General features: G+C 38.7%; 1 protein-coding gene across 1 annotated transcript in view; it reads right to left on the reverse strand.

Moving 5' to 3' along the window:
• Window positions 1-342: 342 nt before the first annotated feature.
• ntsr1 (neurotensin receptor 1 (high affinity)) overlaps window positions 343-23,359 on the reverse strand; it is a 36,559-nt gene continuing 13,542 nt past the window's right edge. The window contains exons 2-4 of the mRNA XM_008412837.3: window positions 16,792-16,993; window positions 6,925-7,009; window positions 343-1,351 (exon numbers count right to left, since the gene is read on the reverse strand). Of these exons, the coding sequence (XP_008411059.1) occupies window positions 1,096-1,351; window positions 6,925-7,009; window positions 16,792-16,993 (543 nt within the window). The 3' untranslated portion in view covers window positions 343-1,095. The remainder of the gene's footprint in view (window positions 1,352-6,924; window positions 7,010-16,791; window positions 16,994-23,359) is intronic.

Below are 23,359 nucleotides of genomic sequence, written 5' to 3' on the forward strand. Positions count from 1 at the left end.
GTGTGGCCTCAAGCCAGATGATAATGTTTGCCACTTTTCACATAAGCAGATCTCTCTGCTCTGATTGTTTTGTCATAAACAGGCTGCTGATTTGCTTGGAAAATAAATGTAAAAAAAAACAAAAAAAGAACACACCAGTCTGAAAACTCTGTGGGTCTCTCGGCGCTCGCTCTTCCTTTATCCTCTGTTCAAGTTATTTTGTGCCTTTGCTGCAAAGTAGCCCAGATTGTTTTCAATCCTTGCTTTGCTCAAAAAGAAGAATCCAGAGATCTCTGGACATCTGGAATACTTGGCAAGAAGTCCTTCACTTGATTTATCGTTTCTTTCAACAGATGCAGACACTTGAGTTTAGGAACGACTTTATTTCCAGAGTGTATAATTTCTGACATAGCTATGCACAAGTACAACAATCAATCACAGCCTCTTCTGTTCTGGCTATGCTGTCAGAGGTTTTTGCTATGAATACCGAAAAGTGTCAGAAATGAACATTCTCCCTGTGAGCGTATTTACAAAACCCCGCTGGATATCAGGGGGTGAGCTGTACAACAAGGACCTCCTGCAGGCTGAGAGCTGGGCAGCAGAGTTTCGCTTGACCAAAACCAACACATGCAGGACGGGTAAAGAGCCTGTGATGAAAGGGGTTTTCCTCCACAGACTTTACGCTCTTTACCCTGCTTTGCTTCATCTAACATCAAAGTCAGGTTTATCCACAGACGCTCACAGATGATGGTTACACCATGGCTGCCGTTGCACTGGCAGTATTGCCGAAGGCCATGTTTATAGAGTCTCTGAAGTTTATACTTAACATCATAAGAAACAAAATGTTCACCTCACTGAATGATTGAACCAGTTAGTATCTCTCGCTCCTTCTTTAAGTTTTCTGCTATCACGGTTTTTTGGCACAACTTCATGCAATGCTAGATGAAGTTACGAGACATTATGCAGTTGCAGTCAAATGACAGTGGTCTCTGGGTGGGCACTTGGTTTACCAGGACAAATGATGATCACCACAGTTCCACGACGAGCACCATGACCCAACGTCTAACGGAGGTTTCCTTCTGCCGCCGCAGCACGGCAGCGAACAGTTCCGGACTGTCAGTATGTTGTTTCTTTGATGATGTTGGTGGAGAAGGTGTGGCTGCTGGAAATGCTGATGGAGTGGCGGGTCAGGGGGTGCAGCTGCTTCCTGGGTGTGTGGCGACAGGGCACGAAGAAGTAGCGCAGCGTGGTGAAGAAGATCTGGCGGTAGGTAGCAGACACCAGGTTGTAGAGGATGGGGTTGATGGCCGAGCTGACGTAGAACAGCACGTTGGTCAGCATGTAGAAGTAGTGATAGAAGTCGTACATGTTGCTGCGAGAATAGAGAGAAGACGGAAGAAAGGAAAGTAAAAATGTGAAATGTTTGGTTTTGATGCACCTGTTGTCCCCCCTCTCACCCTTTGCAGAATGACATTTGAGCGCATGTGCACTTTTAGAAGTTTTTTTGGGAACTAATGGTCTGACTGAACATTCTCCGCCCGCTGTTAGACCATGATGTCTGCATCGCTGAGCTTTAAACTGAGTTTGAAGTCAAATATTCATTGAATATGGATGTTAGCTAATATTTAGCTCAGAGAAAAATATTCAGCTAGCTTTGCAAATTCACTTGCTGATGACTGGAAGTGAACTACCAAAATAAAAGCTGGGTCTTGTGAACCAGGGGAAGGCCCAGCCATTCTTAGCCAAGTGATTTGGTTGTTCCCATAGGGAGGTAACTTACCAGTGGAGCACACCTCCGGAACGAGCAATTTCTGTCTTTAGTGAAATAATTTAAATGGTCTGATGAAGTGGCTCTGGCGCCAATCATATGGCCTAAGTGAGCAACGGTCCAAGCCTGACAGCTAATATGAACATTATCTGGCTCCTCCGCTGGCTGGTGAAGAGTTGCTCATGTCACCTCTTCATGATTGTCCCGTTTCCTCTCAACATTTACAACATTTCAACTTAAAATATAGGATGAACAATCTTAATGGTGGTACAGATTTTTATCAGTGGATCTCTACAGTAACAGTAACACCCAGCCTGCCAGCAGGAGTTTATATGAAGGTTTGTAAGACCCAGATTTTATTTTGATAGTCCACTTCCAGTTGTTGCCAAGCAAATTTGCATATTAGCTAAATATTTAGTTTAAATCTAAATATTTAGTTTGAAACTGACATTTATGAATGAATGAAAGGCCTGGTAAAAATATGACTTTGGCAAATGAATTCCCATTACAGGCTAAATAATCTGAGTTGTTAATATTTGACTGTGTCACTTTCCAAAACCTCACACCATACATGACCCCTGGCTGAAATATGATCGTCATTAACAGACTTCTGTATTAATGACAAACTGATGACATGATCAAAGTCATGAGAGTACATCTGATGAGCACAGAGAATCATTAACGGCTCGCCTTTGGAATTTCTGTCTTTTTAACAAAATAGCTGAGAGACCTAAAACACAAATACATTAATATAATTACCAAAACTAATTATCTTTCAAGTGATCTTTTCGCTCTGATTACCAAAGAGATGACGCTGTGTAAACTAATAATGCACATTTCTAAGCCTTTGGTCCACTTCCAAAAACACAAGCCATTATTGAAAGGTTTTCAAGATTTAGCCTTGGGATTCCTGCCAGCCACTAACTTTCTTAATGCTGTGAAAGCAGGAAACCAATGGCAGGACGATTCCACGCGGCCCTCTCTGCTGGAATCTCACAGATACACAGTCATGTACGTCAGCTTTCCAAATCCATGTGGTACAAATCTAATCTCCAGAGGGATGAAAATAGCAGACACGTCATCTCTGCGAGGATCACCGTGAAAGTGCTGTAAAAGAAGTAAATTCATTTGATGCGATCTATTTATGTTGTACCTTATAAACGCTACAAAAACGGCAAGGTTTAAAAGGAGTGGAAAACCTTAAAGTGACTGAATCTATCTCTGATAGAGACTGACGATAAGGAAGCAGGAGATTAAGCTACAGAGCTAGAGAAGGGGAGGACATTAATGGAGGAAACGTTACATAAGCCCAGACGAATGCTGAGATATCAGTAAAGAGAAGAAAATATCACAAGGGTGTAAAATATGGTCATAGCGTACACATTTCACATTTTTTTTTCTATTTTTGTTCCATTTCAGATCATCCAACAAATTTGAACATTTAATAAAAATAAATTGAGAACATACAAAATTAGGATTTTGTTAACTGAGGGGAGAAAAGCTTTCCAAAAAAGTAAATGATACATTTGTTAAATCATGAATTAACTCAAAAGCTGAGTCCAATATCACAAGCGACACCCACCTGATCATTAGCAGACCAGAAGAATCAAGTAATAACTTTAATACAAGGAATCTAACGCCATGAACTAAGCGAAAAGACGTTAAAAAAAATAAAAAAATGATGATGTGACACGAAGAACTTAAAGAAGAGATGAGAAGCGGTCATTAGCTGTGTTTCCTGCTGACCCTCATATGAAAATGTCACAACAGAAAAAAAGTTGCGAATTAGGTGTGTTTCTATCTGCTGGTTTGGAGCGAATCAACCAGGCTACACAAATCATAATTTCATCGGATTTTGACGCTACACATGGCTTTAATGAACAGGAAGTAGAGGATGGAAACTAGTATGGACCACTCATCTCAGAAAAATGGAGAGAGGTTTTCTGATGTGATTGCATTGCTGTCTGGCTATTTGTAATTGTTCTGTCATGTCAGCTAGTACTGGCTGTGTTACATGCTGTAAGAAAAAGAAACAGTTTTAGTAAAACTGATCAGTAACGTAAGGTAAATGTCAGAATTTATTCGACATACATGTTTCCATCCTTTAGAACATTAACTCTCGTTTTGGAAAAGGCAAAACCACCTCAAGCCAGCATAAAAACGTTTTGCGAATTTGCGGAAGTTACTTTGAATTTTACCATTTCCCTCAACCCTTCCTAGTGTGATACTTTAAAAAATGTGCATAAAGAAAACTTTGATGGAAACATGGTTAATGACATCTATAAGTCTGGAAAGGACTACAAAACCAGTTCAAAGGCTTTTAGTATTCCAGCAATTAAATTAAATTCAATACAGTTCAGTTAAGTTGCAGAGCACTAATTCACAAAGATAGTTGCCTCAAGTCACAAAAACAAACCAAAAACATCTAATTTAAATTCAGAAATACATATTCAATCCAAACAGTCAGACTCAAATTCAAATAAATACATTCAAACCTGATCTCTGTTTTGAATAAATGCAATCAGGTACAGTTTATCATTTCAACTGGCAATGAAAGTTTTGCAAAGAAAGCTAGCAGATTGCATTCAGACTTGCAGCAATCATCCCTTCTGTATGAGCATGTAGCTGCAGTGGACAGTTGATTGCATCAAGACATTAACTGTGCAGCAATCAATCCTACTGAGCGTGCAGGACATGAGAGTAGAGAGATCTCCCCTCTAAAAGAAATGGACCTCCAGCGGAATCGGGCTCAACGTGAGCGGCCGTCTGCCACCGATGACCGGGGTTTGAGAAAACAGAGCATACACACAAAAAACACCAGCACTCAACTAGAAGTACCTTCTATGATATTGAAAAAGTAGAGAGGTAGTGGCAGCAGTAGCAGAGAAACACAGACAAAAAGAAAACTCTGAGTCGGTTTTTAAGTCTGTGGGAGAAAAGACGGCTCAAGAAAATTGCTTTGTCTAGGAGTGAGACAAGGTTTAACACTGAAAGACAGTATCATAAGTCATGGATGCATGAATCATGTAAATAAATAATTACTGTCTCAGCCAAAGTAAATACCCTCCACCAGCCAGTGAGAAAAACATAGTTTTGTCAGGGATTTCCCAGTAATCTGGTTTGGCAGAGCGCGGACACAGTTGGTCCATCTGGCACCAGTCTGGCATAAGGGCTGCCATGTGCAGAGGGAGTTCAGCTGTTTCTGCTCAACCATGGTACGAGGAAATGGTGAGAATGAAAGATGGCACTAATGGAAGGTTAGAACCAACTAACCTTCCAAGGGTGGGCAACTCCCACCCAAACTCGAGGGCTGGTCTCCTGCAACTTTTACATGTATCTCTACTTCAATACACCCAAGTCAAATAATGAGGTCATTTGCAGGACTCTGGAGAACCTGACTGCACTTAGGAGGTGATTCAGCTGTTGGATTCAAGTGTGTTGGACCAGGGAGACATCTAAGAGTTGCAGGACACTGGTCCTCGAGGACCAGGATTGCCCACCCCTGCGTAAGATGAATAAAAAGCCAAGAGGAGAGCTGCCTTACATGACAGTGTGGAATCTTCTCTTGGATGTAAGCTTTGTGTGGAAGAAGTCCTGGTGCTCTGAATTATGTCATTAAGATTATGACATAATCTTAATGATTATGTCATAATCTATAGCTTCACCAGAACAATAGGTTCCAGATTTCTGGTCCTGGGTGCCACTAGAATAAATGCTGTACTGTTGTAGCAGGCCATGTACAAACCAGAGCAGGTAAAGGGAAAGGTGAGGACAAAATCCCCCATATTATACCAACTGAAAGGGAACTAAACTAGCCAAGACCTTTAAGGTTTGTGCACAAATTACTTGTGCAAATAAGTGATGACAGTCTAGCTAAAGTGTAACTAACCCCCCTGTGAAACCATAACCACACCCCTGGCAAAGTTTGACAACATTTCACCAAAGTAGAATACTTATGTTCATATCTAAAATTCTTTAATTAAAGGGGCAGTATTATGGAAAATATCTAGATTTTTTAGCTTTACATCATGTACATAATGTTATTTCCTCATCAAAAACATACCTGAAGTGTTGCCTTGTTTTAGAAATCCTTTAATCTCTGGCAACCATTCAGCTGTGTAAAACACCTGGATCCACCTGGACCTAGCTCCACCTTTGAGACGCAGCTCCTTGTCTGAGCTGCAGCTCCGAAGTTTCCAAGCTTCCTCCAGAGCAGTCCTCCCCACTCAGCTCCTTCAGACTAGCCCACAGCAATTAGCAAACACCTGGTGAAATTGCTAATCCGCTGATCTCATTATACGAGCTGCTTCTCAGTGAAACGCTGGTAAAAATGTTGTTAAAGGGTTAACAAAGGAGCGATGTTATGAACACTTCCTGAAGGCGGAGTTTCAGAAAGAGCAGGCATTTTTAAAGAGACAGAGGCCCAATATCAAGGCATTTAATTAGGAAGTCAAATTTCTTCTAAATCATTTTTGATAAATATAGCATTTTTATAACAACTGAAGCTAACACAGTTACTTGACTGTGCTTTAAAATGTCACTATGTTCCTGGAAAACCCATAATACTGCCCCTATTAATTGAATATAACTGAAAAGTTACACTTGGTGACAACATATCAGGCCAGAACCATCAGCAACAAAATAATTAGCTTAGAAATTTGGACAAAACAAGAATGATAAATTTACACCTTGAGAATTTTTAGCATGACGTACAAAAGCGACTAAAAAAGATCTTTGTGTATTTTACCATTTCATGGTCATTTATGTTTTACCTCTAATTGCTTTTCACACTGTACGAAAGAGCAGATGAGTATGACTAATATTAATATTCTCAAATGCACTCCGTTTGATTTAACCAAACAAATTATATTTTGATGGACTAAAAATAGAAAGAAAGCGATGGAAAAGGCAAGTGAGCAAGTGAGAGAACAAGAATTTAATCTAATCAAGAAGACGTAGCTCTCCTGCCTCCATTTGTCAGACGCTTTTAACCGATGATTCTAAATGACTTCTTTAGTCAATATTTAAGTTCATTTGTGTGTATGTTCTTTTGAAAGTATGAATATAAGCAAACATACGGCGGTCTAAGAAACGCCGGTGCCCTGTTGACGAGCAAGCTTTTGGAGATGGAACGCAAAAAAGACTAAGGAGAAAGAAAAAAAAAAACAGCTACTCACTCTGACCAGTCGGAGACGTAGCAAAACATGAGGCGGCGAGCGTGATAGGGCAGCCAGCAGACCACAAAGGCGATGACCACGGCTCCTGCACACAGGACAGAGCGGGGGAGAATCAGATGCCAATAAACAGAATGCATACATAAAGCCTAAACGACAAAGTGAAAAGTCTCCCTTTTAAAATGTGAACAATGTTCGGATGATTGGAGTGACAATGTTCAAGAATCAGAGACGGGCAAAGCCGTGACTGAGGCAGTAATAATAGAGATAATTATGACCTTCAAGCATTTGATTAAAAAGACAAACAGGCCACACCCCCATGTCCAGGCGCACTGAAAACCCCGGAGCCAGCCCTTCCAGAAAGAAAATTACTTGTAATTTGTATTTGATTGTAGATGAGATCAAAAGGCTCAAACAAAGTCATTTGCAGCCAGCCACTATTTTTGAAGTTTGAATGCTATTCAGAAGTGCAGTGCGGCGATGTGCACTTGAACCCCTCGAGCAAAAATGGATTTGAGTCATAAAAAAGTTTCGAATTATGATGGCACGATAAATTGTGCACTAGAAAGGATTACTGTCAAATTTATTTGATGAACCGCAAAGAGCATTACCGTCTCCACTAACAGGGTCATTTTCTCTTGTTCCTCTCTTTATTATTTAATGCAAGAATGTTCTGCCAGCGTCAACCTCCTGCACCAATGACAAAAACCTTTTTACATCAGCATTCATTAGGAATAGGGAGCACAAATACGACTACTGTGATTTTAACAAACATATTTTGTACAAAACTCCATAAACATAAAAAAATTAATATATAACATGTACTTAAATTCCCAGACAAATCATCCATTAATATATCCATCTATTGTTTTCCACTTACCAACTGCAGGTTCACAAGGAAAACTCAGAGATCTGTTTTCCAGCTGACACTTCCTTTTACTTTCGTCACCAGACCAGATGGTACTGATCCATATAATTATCTTTCACTCCATCCTAACCTTCACTCACAAATATCAACGTCTTTAATAAAAACACTAATGAGAAACAAAATAAAATCAAGCATGGGTAGAGGGAGAGTAAAATACCCGGCTGCCGCATAGGGCTTTGCTCCACAAACAGATTAGCTTCCCAACCTTTAGACTCCACCTAACACCTGTTAGTTGAAATCCCCTGGACACACAACCTGCAGTCTCTGTGTGTTCTCTGGCCTCTCTGGTCGAAATAACAAAAAAGATGCACTGCATTCAGAACTCGAGTAAAGCAAAGAAAACAAGTTCATATTGATTTTAGAAACAGTGTTTTAACTCAGGAAAAGTTCAGAAATCAGTATTTGGTGGGATATCCGTCAGGTTTTCAGTGGGACTCAGTGCAGTTGTCTCTTAATTTCTTCCAGACCTTTATTTAGATATGAATTAAAGAAATAAAATGAAACAACTCTTGCTGGCCGTATCTGCATCCGATCTGATTTATTATAGCTGTTACTCTGAGTAGCCTGTCCTTCCAAAGCAAATACCCTGGGACCATTTAGGATTTGAGAGCCAGTAATCACTTAAACATTAAGCACTCCATCTCCAGTGACTAAAACTTAATAAAGACGCAGTCTCTAAGAAATCAACTTCTTCGTTGCCTCAGCTTTGAAAGCAGCTGTGTAGGAGGCATACACTCTAAAAAGTGTTTTTGGCTGTAGCTCATTTCATGGACTTATTTACATTAATCTCACTTAATTATTTTTGTTTAGTGATGACAACTTACTTTTCTGTGTTCAGTTGTCTTAAAAGTTACAAATCTTTAACTTAAAGGACCTTTTTACTTGGACTTTACTTGAAACAATTGAGTTCGTTTCCTACGTCTGACGAACTCAATATATTATAACCGTCCAACTTAGTTCATAAGTTTTGTTAACTTAATTCGTTAAGTGTGTTTAACATGAGAAATTTAAGTCAGTCTTACACATCACAAACTTCTCACAAATAACACAGAACAAATGTCATTTGCGTCGTTCTGTAGCAATCTTGTAGTGCAACCAAACAGCTTTTTCAGTGGCGCGACATTCTGTCATAGAAGCATATTTTTTCTGTAATCCTTTACAAAATGTATGTGTTCATCTTCATGTTGACGAGAGCTAATTTTGTGCCTGTTGTCGCCTGTTATTATATTTTGCTTGATTGAAATCTTTGTGTTTGTTACTTTTATAAAAGTTTTCAAATTTCTTTGATTATTTAAAGTGATTTGCTGGTAAAAATGCAACAAAACCAAATAAATCCAAATAGGGAAATAGTTGAATATGATATAACGTTTCCAAAGTGTTTTGAAGTAGCTTTCAAAATGCCATCTTAAACGTCAGAAGAAACTGGAATGAATGGGTAAGCATGTCATATGGTGGACGAACCCATTAGAAGAACTTGCTGTCTTTTGCTTTACTTTAAATCACCTCTCAAATTTCTTTTTTTTTTAGGATGACCTAAAATACCCCCTGAATAAATAAGCATTTCTCAGTTCCACTGGTTTTGCTTGCATCCCCTGGCTCTCTGTTTTTGATACTCCCTACAGATTGCAGTCACAGCTCAGGTAATGTGTAGCGCTCGCTAAAATGTCAGCACATCTCAAAAGGCCAATTGCCTCTCTTTCTACTACCTTCAAATACCAAAGAACATGAGCTAATAAACATAGTGGAGTGCTGGAATAAATGCTCCTGAGGTAAAAGCAGCGGAACCTGAGCAGCATAAATACTGGATGTGCTTCCGTGTGCAGCCCATCAAAAATGGGGCAAGAAGTCAATCTCAAAGAGATTGAGATTGGCAGGTCACACCTCAGCATTTGGTACTTCACTATCATTTCCCATCAATTGGTCTCAACTGGGTATTCAATCAACACACACAGAGTAAATGATGTTGAAACCATGGCAACCCATGCTCCAGTGACACAGCTATGTCAAAATTAGGAACCTCTCACAATGCACCAGAACAGTTTGTCCACCCCTAAAAATGAAAAAATGTCCAATTGAATCTAGAGAAACTGTCTTGATACAGGAGCAATTAGAAAAAAGTTCATTATTAAGATCACTTGGGTATGGCTATGTATGTATTTATTTGAATTGTAGATAACATGTCTCACGCTGAAGGAGACAAATGCTTAAATGTTTTTTTCTAATGGTCTTATTTTGTTGTATCACAAAAACCTGACATTTTATTGTCTTCTTAATATCTGTTGACCCATAACAGGGTAACTGTGGTAGGGACAGAAAGCAATACTCATCCTTATTAGGGTCATGCAAGAATTTCCTCCATAAGCGAGCATGTGTTTGGATTTGAGGACACAGGAAGAGGCAACTTCCTTGCAAACTACTGAACAAACACACAGAAAGCGCAGCCGAGATTGTCTTTCTAACGCTTACGGGCATTTAATCTTGATGTCATTTTCTGAACATGTTTATTATTGTCTCAGATAATGAAGTAAATGGGAACTGTTGCACCTCCAAAAACATGTTTCTCTAACATCACCCTGGATATTGAAGAAACTGAGAGGAAGTGAGGCCCGACCTGCTCTGGGGACAGAACAACACACTTGTTTTCCAACTCAATTATCTCCTTATTTGTAATAAGACAATTAAAATCCATCTTAGTTTGACAACGAGTCCATCAATACTTTACTGACTGGTGAACATACTTATGGAGCCATGTTCTTAATTGAAAACTAAAAATGCTAAAGTAAGAAAACACTAGAGACAGGATAGCAATCTGGACTGACGACAAATGAATAGCAGTAATAAAGGAACTGCTAAAAGATAATAGAATAAATAAATGGAATTCTAATTAATTTGTATTCAGACTATAGCTAATGTTATAAATAGTAAGAGTAAACGTAGTACTTTAAAAAAATTATATTACAATTAAGTAATAATGTAAAGAATTAACGGTTTTTGATACAAAAATATCATAAATTACTGCAGCCGTGACTAGAATCCCAATAATAAAAGTTTGCTTCAGTGTCTGTTTTGTTCAGAAAGCTGTTTGGGAAAAACCTGAAGGGTCAGCAAAGTTTAAAGGATAAAAGCAAAGGAAGACCATTAACACTTTTTGGAATCCATAAAAGCATCTTCAAATCAATCCTGAAACAAACAGGAAGTAAGTGCAACAAATTGGTAATTGGTGCAGATATTGTTTGTTCTCTCTGTGGTGATGCTCAGCATTGATTTGGCCGTGGTTTGAAGTGAACTCAGTATGTTTTTCTCTGAAAAATGAGACAAAACATGGGCCAGTCCATTAGGTAACACACTCGTGGTGCGGCCATGTGTGTATCACCTAATGCAGCGGTTTCACTGAATCATTAGGAAGCTATGAAGTAGGTACACTTGTTTATAAAGCCATTACTCATAATCTTGGCATTGATGCTGCTGTAGTTTTGGCAACAGCACAACACAAAGTGCAAGATGATTGTTTTCACATTAAAGTTGAAAGTGATCAGAAAAAAGCACCAACTTACTGCCAATAAATGCATGTTTTTAGATCTTATTGAATGCACTTTGGTTAGTAAGAACTGAGATAAAAAAAAAAGTGCTACATAATATTCCCATTCTTTAATAGCTAACGACTGGCAACCATTTTTACTGTATTTCTGTCCTGGCCAATAGTAATAATAGTAATAATAATAATACTCAGTTGAAGCTGTGAGAGTCCAGCTGAAATCACCCATCAATCTAGAAAGCAAACTGATTGCTGGAAAAGAGGGGAAAATCAACATGTTCTTGTGTTACCAATGGTAACCTCCAAGAAAAAGCGTGGAGCTATAATTGGCTTGTATGAAAACTGCCTCAGATGGAGGAAACTGCTGCAGATAATACTTCAGCTGAAAGTTTTCTATAAGGAACTATAAGTCAAGGTGTTTGCTTGATGTGAAGAAGGATTCAGATTATCCAAAAGAATCTGCGGGGAAACCTTCTTGCTTGAGAAATCTAAAGATAATCATTTGTCATGAGATGAATAGATGACATCGTCCACACAAACTGGATTCAGCTAAATGTGAAGCTTCCAGGCCAACAGGGCTGGCATGAATAAACCTGGGATATGAAGCAGCACCAACAGCTTGTTAAACTCCAGTAAACCACAACTGGAGTAAATTACAGGTTATGAAAACAATGATCAGCAATGCAAACACTGAGTGTTTACAGAGTGAAACTGATGAATCTAAATGAACCGTCCGGCATTCCGGGTTATTAATTTGCCAGTTCATCGACTATGATCAACTGCTGCTGATTGAGGTTTTTGCTCTGCCTCTCCAACAGTCGCGACACTAAAAGACTAAACACAGTCAAGCATGTGAGGAGAATGAATGAGGCTTAAAAAAAGAAAAGTGCGTAGCTTCCATGAAGACAAAAAATAAAAAATAAAATAAAAAATTGACCTCAATAATTCAGACTGTTTTGTTGAAAGGTGATTGATCAGCAAACAGAGAAGACAAAGATGGAGAGACTACGGTTTCTGTCTGTCCTTGTAAAAAATGAAAGGAAAGAGATTCTGTAATAATTCTATTACTTTCTTTTTCTAACAAATTAAATTACCTGCCTTACGGGTTAGAAAGAACTTGGCATGATTTCCTGGAAATCATAAGAAGGCATTTGGAGTGATCTACATTCAACAGAGACTCGAAGGTCTTCGCTACGAAGGTCTTTGGTTATCTTAAAGGTGCTCATTTCAAGAGGACATATGCAAAATCTACTCTGTTGTGTACTTTGAATATCTCTCTCTACATAGTCTCTCTAGATGCTGTGTATATTTCTTTATATTCTCTTTGTGTTAATCCATTCAGTTTTCTAGGTTCTTTTGTGTTTTTTTTAACTATTACGTCTCTGTATCTTCTGCTAAACAAAATAATGGACTTCCGCCTAGCCAATTTCACAAATCTGTCATTTTTGTTTTTCACAGTGATTTTTTTAGTCCAAGTTCAACGTGTTGTGTGTCTGCTAGTTTTAATTGTCTGTCACACTTAAGTGTTTGAGATAAAAAAAAAAAAAATCACTTCAATATAAATATGTACAAAAAGCAAGTTTGTTCCACAGTGCTATCAAGCTCTGCATCCCCAGAACCAGAACCAAAGATGGAGAAGCAGCATTCAGCTTCTATGCTGCACAAATCTGGAACAAACTTCCAGAAAACGGCAAAAAACAGCCGAAAAACTGAGTTACTTTAAATCAAGATTAAAAACCCTACCTGTTTAGAGCTGCTTCTGAACCATAATATGTGAAGAAACATTCAGCAACATGTGTGTTGCTTATTGAGAATTTTGATAATGGCAATCCTCTTAATGTAGGGTTTACAACTGGTTTGCTCAGTTGTTGACTGCATGGTGTCTTTTTTGACTTTGTGTTTTTGTGATGCAAAGCACTTTGAACTGCCTTGCTGCTGAAATGTGATAAACAAATAAACTTGACTGCCGGCAGCAGGAACGCTTTATCCGCTCAGTACATGGAGAGTTTATTCCCCTGAAGGTTTTGCAGCTAAAGGTGACTCCTCATGCAAACAGGCACAGTTAAAGGAGCAGTCCGAGTAATGATGACCAGGACTCGCTGTTTGACACATTCTAAATGCTGTAAACACAACATTGCAGGGAGTGAATATAAGAAATAACATTGCAGTACTCTGTCATCTAGTCATTAGCAGGAACAAGATTCTTAGTAGGGGCCTAAGCTTCACTGCTAATAGCGTCATTAAGATATGCACAAGATGTTGTTTAATGTGTGTGTGTGTGTGTGTGTGTGTGTGTGTGTGTGTGTGTGTGTGTGTGTGTGTGTGTGTGTGTGCGCGTGTGTGGGGGTGTGTGTGTGTGTGTGTGTGTTTGAACAGATGCAACAGCTGGGGCAAAACCAACTGCTCCATCAATATGCAGGTCAGCAACTTCGTTTCCAACATTGATCAACACATTATTCCCAATGTGCCAACAAACGCAGGGAAGGCTTGTAATATTTCATTTCATGCAAGTGCTACAATTTCCGTTCACTGTATTTACACAGTGTACGTGTGCGTGCATGTGTGTGTGTGTTCATGAGCTCCACTCAAAGACTTTGTAAATACACTTCGCATGTCCCGGTGGGAAGAACACACAGCAAGCAGATTCAAGCACCGATTGCACACATGCATCAAAGCAGAACAGAGAGGAGACCGGTGAAGATAATTACTCGATCTGGCAACAGCTAAACACGTCATTTGGGACGGTTATTAATCTGCCTGTAAATGTGCTGCTGATTCATTTTCTGAATAGAGTCAGCATTTGTGGTTAAGGCACCAAAATAACAGCAATAAAAAAATTACTAAGAGTTCAGATACCAAGAATGTAAGAAAGAATCTCATCCTAATTAGGTGATGAAATCGGTTCAAAACAGAAAAAACATATGAAGAATTTGTTTTCTACACGTTCTTGTTTAGCTATTTTTCTAAGCCGAAATTGCATGATCAGGAAGATACAGGAAGTAGGACGAAGCTGAAATTGGAGAAAGCCCAGAATGAAACCAGAACTTTTGTCGAGCCGAATTGCACAGTACGGCAATGGTCATGCTAACATAATGGTGAAGTGGAAAAAAAATATTACATGGTCTCTGAAAAGGGTGACGTCTGCTGAATTCAGCCTCCCTGGGTAAATTCATTGAGCCACATCTAGTTGCAGCTGCAGGTCTTGAGCGATGTGTCACATTCAGAGAGATCATTTTTGCCCACTTTTCTGTATAAAATAGGTCTCACATTTTCAGCTGGTCATTTAATCATTTGAATACATTATACAGTACAAATTGTGCCATCACCGAATGGCTCTTAAAGGTCTTATATTTCCGAACAAACACACTACCTCTACCACTCTCCCAACTGGCTGGTTGGCTAATGTGTTGGTAAAAAAAAAAAAAGTCTTCTGAATAAAATTAAAAGATTAGACCCTTTCAGCTTGTTCTGTTTCAAACTCCACCTCACGTCTCCTTGAGGTAAATCCTTTTAACATGGACCTTAATTTTGTGCCCACTTCTTATGCAAAATGTGTTTCAATTTGGTTTAATTAAGTCACAAGAACAGCATAAATCTGAGGTATTTAAATGTCGTTTCCATCTCAGTTTGGTGTCGGTGTTGATGCGAGTCCACAGCTGCTCAGTGAGGTCAAACAAACTCAAGCAAATTATTCTAAATTTGTTTGCGATAATTGATTGAAAGGAGATTTTAGAGTCGTCCATGATTGTTGGGATTTTGCAGAAGATAAGTGTATTGCTGCCAAGGTGACATTTGAACATCAACATATTTCACCGTAGATAAATTGGACCCTTAGTCACTTTGGCATTACAATCTCAATCTTAATACAATGACTGTCAAAGGTCTCCTTCCCGTTTTTTCTCCAGATTCATCCTGTATATGTCACTTATTCCTTTATGACTGATAATGAAAACTGAGAGGCAGATGGTGCACTTGGCCTCGTACGTATTCTCCCAATCGCAGGAAATCAATTTCTCATTTCACTCTGTAATTTTATAATCTTTTTTTTTTATTTGCTGGATGCCTTTGTTGCTAGATGTGTAGCAGTTACATGTTAAAGTATTCTCACTCTGACTAAAAGAACACTTTTGAAGAGCAGATTTAATGATTTAATTTCAATAATACAGCTACAAAACTTTAAAAAAAAAGTATTTTTTTTTTTTTTCATTGACATAGATGGTCAAACCCAATCCAGAATTTTGCACAAAATGTATGCAAACCCCTTTCTGGGTGATTATTTTTTAAATCAACGGATATCATATAATCAAAGTTTTAGAAATGAAGATCTGTCCCTCAAACGCTGCTGCCAAGCCAACGTTACATCTTTATGCTGTTTAGCCACATTTGAACGAAGCGTCTTGATTGTGTTTTGTGGGGAAACTATTTTTATGTCTATATTTTAAGACATTCAAAGATGCTATTGTAGAGTTACAAAGATTACAAACAATAGTTGGGTCTTGAGTAGAGATTTAAAAGTGAGTTTATAAGAAGACAAACATTTTTGGTGCATTCACTATGAGATTTGTATGTTAGTTTTCATGGTAGACCATGTGTAGGTTGTAGATTTAGATTTGGAATGATAAGATAAGAGGCAAAACTACAACCAGAAGCCAAAGAAGTTGTGAAAGCTGCCATCTACATGAATGTTTCTTTGCCCTGGTCTGTTGTCAGAGCTAACTGCTTTGTGAACCAAGTGCAGACATGGAGCAGAGAGTAGTTATTACAAAAATAAAAACTAGTTCAATATGTTATTAGCATCTTAAAGGAGGTCTGAAGTCTTTGTGGATTTTGGCGATCAGTGGTTGTGGTCTCTTTAAATGCCAGCGGCCCATAAAGGATCAGGGTCTGAATGCAGGCTGGACAGTCACTTTCCTGTGCCCAGAATTTCAACAGAGTTTCTCTACAAATAATACAGAACATATAAAGGGAACTCATGGGCTGGTGACAAGGAATCTCTGACTGCTTCGTTTTCACCCACCTGTGAGAGTAGCAATCACACATACATAGGCTTTATTGTTATTCAGCTGCACATTTGCAATATATGTGTTGAGAGAAATTTTGCTGAATGCCAAAAATGAAAATGCCAAAGATTCATTGTAGAGCCAATTCTTACCTTACTTACATTTCAAATGGCTCCCACCGTTTTCTCACACTTTGATTGTGAAACATGTTCAACTAAAACTTGTTTGACCTTAAAGTTATGATTGGCTTTTGATAACTAAAGGTGAGCACAAGAATTCAAAAGGACGCAGTTGCAACAGATGAGACTTGAAAGGTAGAAGAAAATCTGTAACCTGATGACAAATGTATTTTGATGTCTTCAAACTTCTTTTTTGTGGATTTTTAAGTTTTAGCGGTTTGTACTTACGGAGGACGAGAACTCCATGGCGAAGCGACTGAGCGCGGTTGGATTCCACTGTGATGTTCAGCATGGTGGGATTTCCTCTGGTGATGGACATGCGGCTGTCTTGCTCGGCTTCCTGGAACATCCGCAGCAGCTGATTGGCTATGACCCCGTTGAGCACGGAAATGGCAACCATCGGCAACACAAAGGACAGGAACGCGTTTACCTGTTTAGGAAAGGGCAGCATGTTAAAGACTGGTTGAGTTAGTCTGGACAAATACTAGGTGACCTCATCATTACTCAGATAACAGTTAAAACCAGAAGTTTGACATTAAATAGGGCAAGTCTTTTTCAGTTCCTAGTCAGTAAGCATGATCAAAATAATCTATACTGGCTAAGAGGGAGAATGGTGAGAGATATTTTACATACACTAACACATTTACATGCACTAAAAATGCCATGTCAAATGCTGGAAGTTTGTTGAAAATAAGTTGGTCTTTTCAGGTCAAATTAATCTTCCGAACAGACAATGGCCCTGTGTATACAGCCAAGTCAGTTACAATTAGGACAACAAAGTTAATGCTTTGGAATGGCCATTACAAAGTTCTGATCTCAGACCAGTAGAACATTTCTGGGCAGAGAGCAGGAATCTGGAAGCCAAGCTGCCTACAATCAGACTTATTTATTCAATTCAATTCAGTTTATTTGTAAAGCATTAATTCACAACAAATGTCTCCAGGTACTTTACAAAAAAACATTGCTTCAGTCCAATCATACAGACAGTCCAAACAGAGCAGTAAGCTACCAAAGTAGCTTAAAACGTTTCTACACAAGGAAACACAGCAGACTGCATCGAGTCACTGACCGTTACGCCGGTTGTTTCAGGAGGAAAGAGTAAAAATTACAGCAAACTTCTGTAAACTGCTAAAGGATACTCAAAATGTTTAAACCAAGTTACTTAGTTTTAAAGGCAATGTTATTGAATATGAAAGAAATGTATGTCGACTTCTGACTTTAGAAGATGGAATTGAAAAAAACAAAAAAAAACAATAAAACATGTCTCTTTGTTCTAGCTGAATGAAAATACAAATTTCTTAAAAAATTAAGACATTTTTTTATTGGTTTGAGGAGATTAGTGTTGCTCCAGTGTCGAATAACTGAATAACTAACCCTGACCCTAACCCTAACTGCATTTAATTGCATTATTGTTATTATTATTACTATTATTATTGTTGGTCTACAACAGTAGACAGTAGGTGGCATGTAGGAGACTGGAGAAGAAGTGCAAAGTGGGTAAATCTTTTTGGCCAGTAAATGTGTTACTTTTGTATAACATATGTTGATTATTATTAGCATTAACATATATCAACATGCTGTACACATTCTCATTTTAAATATTGTTATTATCATTACTATAATTACGATGATTTTTCATTAGCCTGATTTTTCTTTGCCCCCCTCCCCCAGGTTCTTGGTGCTCAGTGTGTGATCCAGGTAGGCAGAGCAAAAAAACCAACATTAAACTGGTATACAATGTCAAGTTTTGATTATATTTTCTATCCTTAATAACTTGGCCTTAGTGTTGTGGGGTTGGGTTGTTTCTGACAGTTGTAATCATTCACTGGTGAAAGGCACCAGCCCTCCATGAGCCTGGTAAAGATTAGAAGAGTAAAGAAAATAAAAAGGCAATTTCAGTTTTAGAGGGAGCTTCAGGTTTGATCAGCAGGTTATAGCAGTTGTAGGAGCAGGTGGGTTGGTTTCTAACAGATTATATCTCTGAAATAATAAAGACTGATATCAAACAACTTATATATGAGTAATGTTTAATATATTTGACTTCGCTCAGTGTTCAGTACCAGACATCAGTCTGGTACTGATGTCTGGTACTGAATCACCTGCAGATATCAGACTAGGACAGAGTGAAGATGAATGTCTGGGAATAAAAACGTTTAATGGTGCATTTCCGACAACATACTGATGCTTCCTTTTCATGCAATTTAAGAAAATATTATTTTTCAGAACACTTAAAAAAAAAAGTAGTTTAGCCATGTTATGTCAGAAATTATGGACAAAGAGCTGGTCTCTAATCTTAAAACCAACCTGCATTACAGTTTGAGGTTTTTTTTTTTTTTTGAGTTTTTTTGCAGGGGCTGCCATGACAACAAGGCCCAATAAGTGGGAAATGTATTAATTAAATCTGACATTGCATCGTTAAGCCACTAATCCAGTTCTGAAGCAAGGACCCCATGAGACTGATTCATACATGGTCCAAGCTGTCCTATATGTAAAAAAAACAAACCTGAACTAACTGAAACTGCCTTAGAAGTTGGAATGTTATACTTTTCACTCCAAAACTAGCACCTGTTGTCCAGGATTAGATCATTACCAACTTCATTAGCCCTGATAAGTGACCAGGTGGTCAGAAATTCAGAAATATTTTTCTGATCAGTGAACTGGGAGAGAGATCAGAAGGGATAACAGAAAGGCTGAATGTAGGGGCTGTATGATGTGGTTGAAAAATGTATCACAATATAAAATACAAAATATACTGCCAGTCTGGTGGCATCACATTTTATCTTATCCACAGTTAATACTCCATGAATTTGTTGTTTATTTTTTAAACAGCTATGAGGCACGGTGGTGAGACATAAAACTGCTGCTGCGCAATATACTCAGTCGTTTGTTGCTAGGTAACCATAGAGTGAGTGAGTTAGTTAATGCCACCAGCCTAGCTTAGCTCGCTGTGAGAGGCTGAGCGGACAAAGCCTTTCCTCTGCCTACATCCCCCAGAATGCCACGAGGTTCAGGATTGTAATCTACGGATGTTGATCATATCTCCATCTCAATATATACTGTTAGTGATTTATTGTCCAGTCCTAGTTGAATGTGTTCAAAATGTTGGTATATCGTGGAGAACAACAACAAAATACATTAAATATTGAGGTTGGAGCGAGTCAAAGTTTGAAAAAGCTGGAAGGCTTTCCTGCTGATTGAAACTAGCAAAGGGCATGTGCAAAGGAGATTAGTGAAAGCCAAGGAAGAAAAAGGGGAGTAAATGAGGAGGTGAACCCAGACAGGAGTTATGGCAGGTATGATGAAGCCGCCTGTCTGATTAAAATGCGTACAGATGTGTCAAGTGGTAATCAGGTTAGGCATCTGCGTAAACAATGCACTTGTAAAGGCCTTCCCACCATTCCTTCCCGACAGCATTCCCTTAAATACATGACTCAGACAGGCGCACGCTCAGACGGACTGATGGTGTTTTTCAAGGGGATAATCATGGATGAAAAATGTTAATGGTCTTAATGAACAAGGTGGCTGACTTCTGAAGTTTTCCTTTCCTCCTGGACTCTGATGACTGATTGAAGCTGAAAGGGAGACGAAGTGGGGGGGGGGAAATCTGCAAGGTGAGCTCTGGCTTGTCTGCGAGTGCCAAATTCCAGCTGAGTGGGAAGAAAAATCACAAAAAAGCAGCCAAGAAAGCTGGTAGATGTGGATAATTAGGAATGAAGTGGAAGGAAAGTGAGATATTAGGCAGATTCAACGGGTGGAGGATGAAGGAGCAAGCAGTGAAAATTAGTCTTCTTTAGATTTTACATTCATTAAAAGAATAAGTCAATGGAAGGTCAAAACGACTTGAAATGGACCACCTGTGGTACCATTAAGACTTGAATGTCGCTGTCACTGAGTGACAGCAGACATCTGTGACTCATACACACCGATTACTTTATGGGTTCAGGAACAACCATTGGTCTGATTTATCTTTGTCACTACAGATTTATAAGGAACTGGTTGTGGGTCATCATTTCTTCTGTTGGCCTCCAACAATAGCTGCATTTCCACTGACCGTAAAAATGTGGAATTATGAAAATAAAACAACAATTTCAAAAAAACTCACTAGATTTTGTGCCAGGATGAGGTGGTTCTTTTGGCCCTATCGAAATGATTGTCTTTGCAAAACTGAACTGGAAACACATTTTCCACATCACGAGTCACTTGATCAACAAATGATTTTAGTTGCGTTTCTTATTTACTGGAAAAAATGCAATTGTGAAATTGCGTTTTTTCGACTTTAGTGGAATAGCAATAAAGTTTTGTGTACTTTGGTAATGCAAGCTATTGTTTAAATAGAAAGCAACAGTTGTCTTCTACTTAATAAAATACTTTGTATTTATTTGTTGTTCTTTTCATACACAGGCTTGGATGAGCAGCCAGAATATTTCACCCTATATAAAGCATAATGTTACAATAAGTTTTTCAATTTGTTTTCTTTTTTCCTGTAAATAAAAATGAAACCATACAAAATTCTCTCTTGTAATGAACCATCCTCCAGATTCAGGTTACTGTAACAGATCATGTACAGCATAGAGTGCTGCTAAACTACAGCCAATGTGTACAATGATCTGTAATTTCTGTTTTGCATTTTTCCTCATAGGTTTACTTGAATTGTGTACTGCTGCAGAGCCCCCCCTGCCCCCATCCCCCTGACTGAACCAGATTTTGAGAACCCTGCTAGGTTTCCAATGTGGACTGGAAAGAACAAATTCTTTCTTCAAGCACCAACTTTAGCCTTTCCTGACCTTTAAAACAAAGGTGCAGTTCAGTCCGGTTAAACCAGCCAGCTCCACAAAGCCGGCCAATAGAATATGATCCAGGGTGCAAAATTAAGTCCTTAACTCAGTTTATGCACTTTGGTGAGTCTTTAAATTATTGTTTTTTTCTGTCTGCTATAAAAATTCTGAGCAGATTCAGGGGATTCGCCCAGAAAACTTGCTAAGCCTGATGGTAGGGCCGCTAGGGCAGTCCACTAGCAGCCCACCATGTTTTTGTGCTGAAAAAGTTTTAAAACCTACAAAAACTTTGAAAGTAGATGAGAAGGCATCATGATTTGGAGATAATATTGTGTGAGGGCAACGGGCAGGTAAAGAGATGACGCAGTTGGTGAAAATCTCCTCATGTCCAGTTCAGTGTGTCAACTCCAAACCTCACTTCATCTGCTTTTACTGTTACTGGTGTAGAAAAAAAAACAAAGGACGCTTAGTTTGGTGGGGGCAGGTAAAGCGTGTTGGCTTTATGATCACATCCATGCGAAAACCATTTCTGACTGAAAAAATCATAGAGGCCCAACTCATATTTGTCAAACTACATCCTAATGACCCTGAAGACGCCATGCGATGGGCTGGAGACCCGTTTAGGATATACCTCACCTCCCCCCCAATGACTGAGACAGGCACCAGGCCCAAAGAACCAGCGAAGATAGCCATATATATATGGATGGATGGATCCCAAAGACATTAGCAGTGTGGTGAACAGGTCCTGTTTTGCTCCTTCAGTACCTGAAAAACATCTTTTCATTTACAGAACCACTAATTCTGTTGTCCACTCGAAGTTCCGAAAGGAAAATATTCGTCCATCCGTTGGTGACTTTATAAGCCTGAGCGCTGTGAGGTTGTACAGCAGGAAAATTATTCAAAGAACACCAGAAAGTTCACTTCAGAATGTTTCTGATAAAAATCCAGCAAAATTAAGGTATTGAAGCGGCCAAGTCAAAGTGTGGACTTACATCCGGTTGAGATGCTGTGTTGTGACCATAAATGCGTTGGTCATATTATGAAAACCCTTCAGTGTGGCTGTTCAGACTTTTTCACAGAACTGTTTATCTCATTGTAACGTATCTCCAGCAACAGACTGGAGAATGGATGTTCTTTACTGCCACGACAATTTTCTGAACTATAAACACGCAGAGTGAAAGGAACAGACCAGTTATTGAGTTCCACATAAATACTGAAGTGTTTTAATGGATCGGGCTTTTGAACCATTAGCACCACCTCCAGCGTCTTAACACTACTCTTCTTCTTTGTCTCTGTAACATTAACAGAGTTAATGAGTTGTTTACAGATGTTCACGTGTTTCAAAATAATCTTCATTTAATACAACAGTAGGCTTTAACTATACAAATAAAAAAATATGGAGAAATAATGACTTTACTTCACCTGTCAGTGATCAGTTGCTTTTATATGTGCAGCAGCTCACAATTGCTGTTGCTTTAGTGTTGTTAAATCTTATTTAAGATTTTACGGGTAGTGGCTCCTCTATGTTGTTGGGATGGAGACGAAATCTTAGCTTTGTTTCAGTCAGTGGTTAATTAGTGCTGACAGTGCAGGAATTTGACTTTGGATAATTATGTTGATATTGCTGATTGTTGAGACACTAAGTTCAAAGGCCATAAAACACCAGTGGAAGAAGCAATTATTCAAGATGGAGTTACCGTCAGTGTTATGCTCACACTGCTGTTCTGACGGTAAAACAGAAAATGCAGACAGAGCAGGTAAAGATTAAGAATAATGCAGACATGCAGACTTTGGATCTGATTAGGCCAATAGATTCAATCTAAGAGGGAAAAATGTATAAATATTTTGGTATGATGACATTTAATGAACTACTTTGTTGTTGTTTTTTCCAACACCTGATGCCAGGGACCTCCATTAATAAAAAAGTTGAAGTTCCTAAATTGGTCCAGCCTCATGAGTTGCTACCAAGATAGCATTCAGCAATCACAGGGGACTTATTGTCATTACAAAATAAAAAAAAG

This window comes from Poecilia reticulata, chromosome 7 (assembly GCF_904066995.2).
Source record: "Poecilia reticulata chromosome 7, P_reticulata-male-v2, whole genome shotgun sequence".
In the NCBI taxonomy this organism is placed as follows: Eukaryota; Metazoa; Chordata; class Actinopteri; order Cyprinodontiformes; family Poeciliidae; genus Poecilia; species Poecilia reticulata.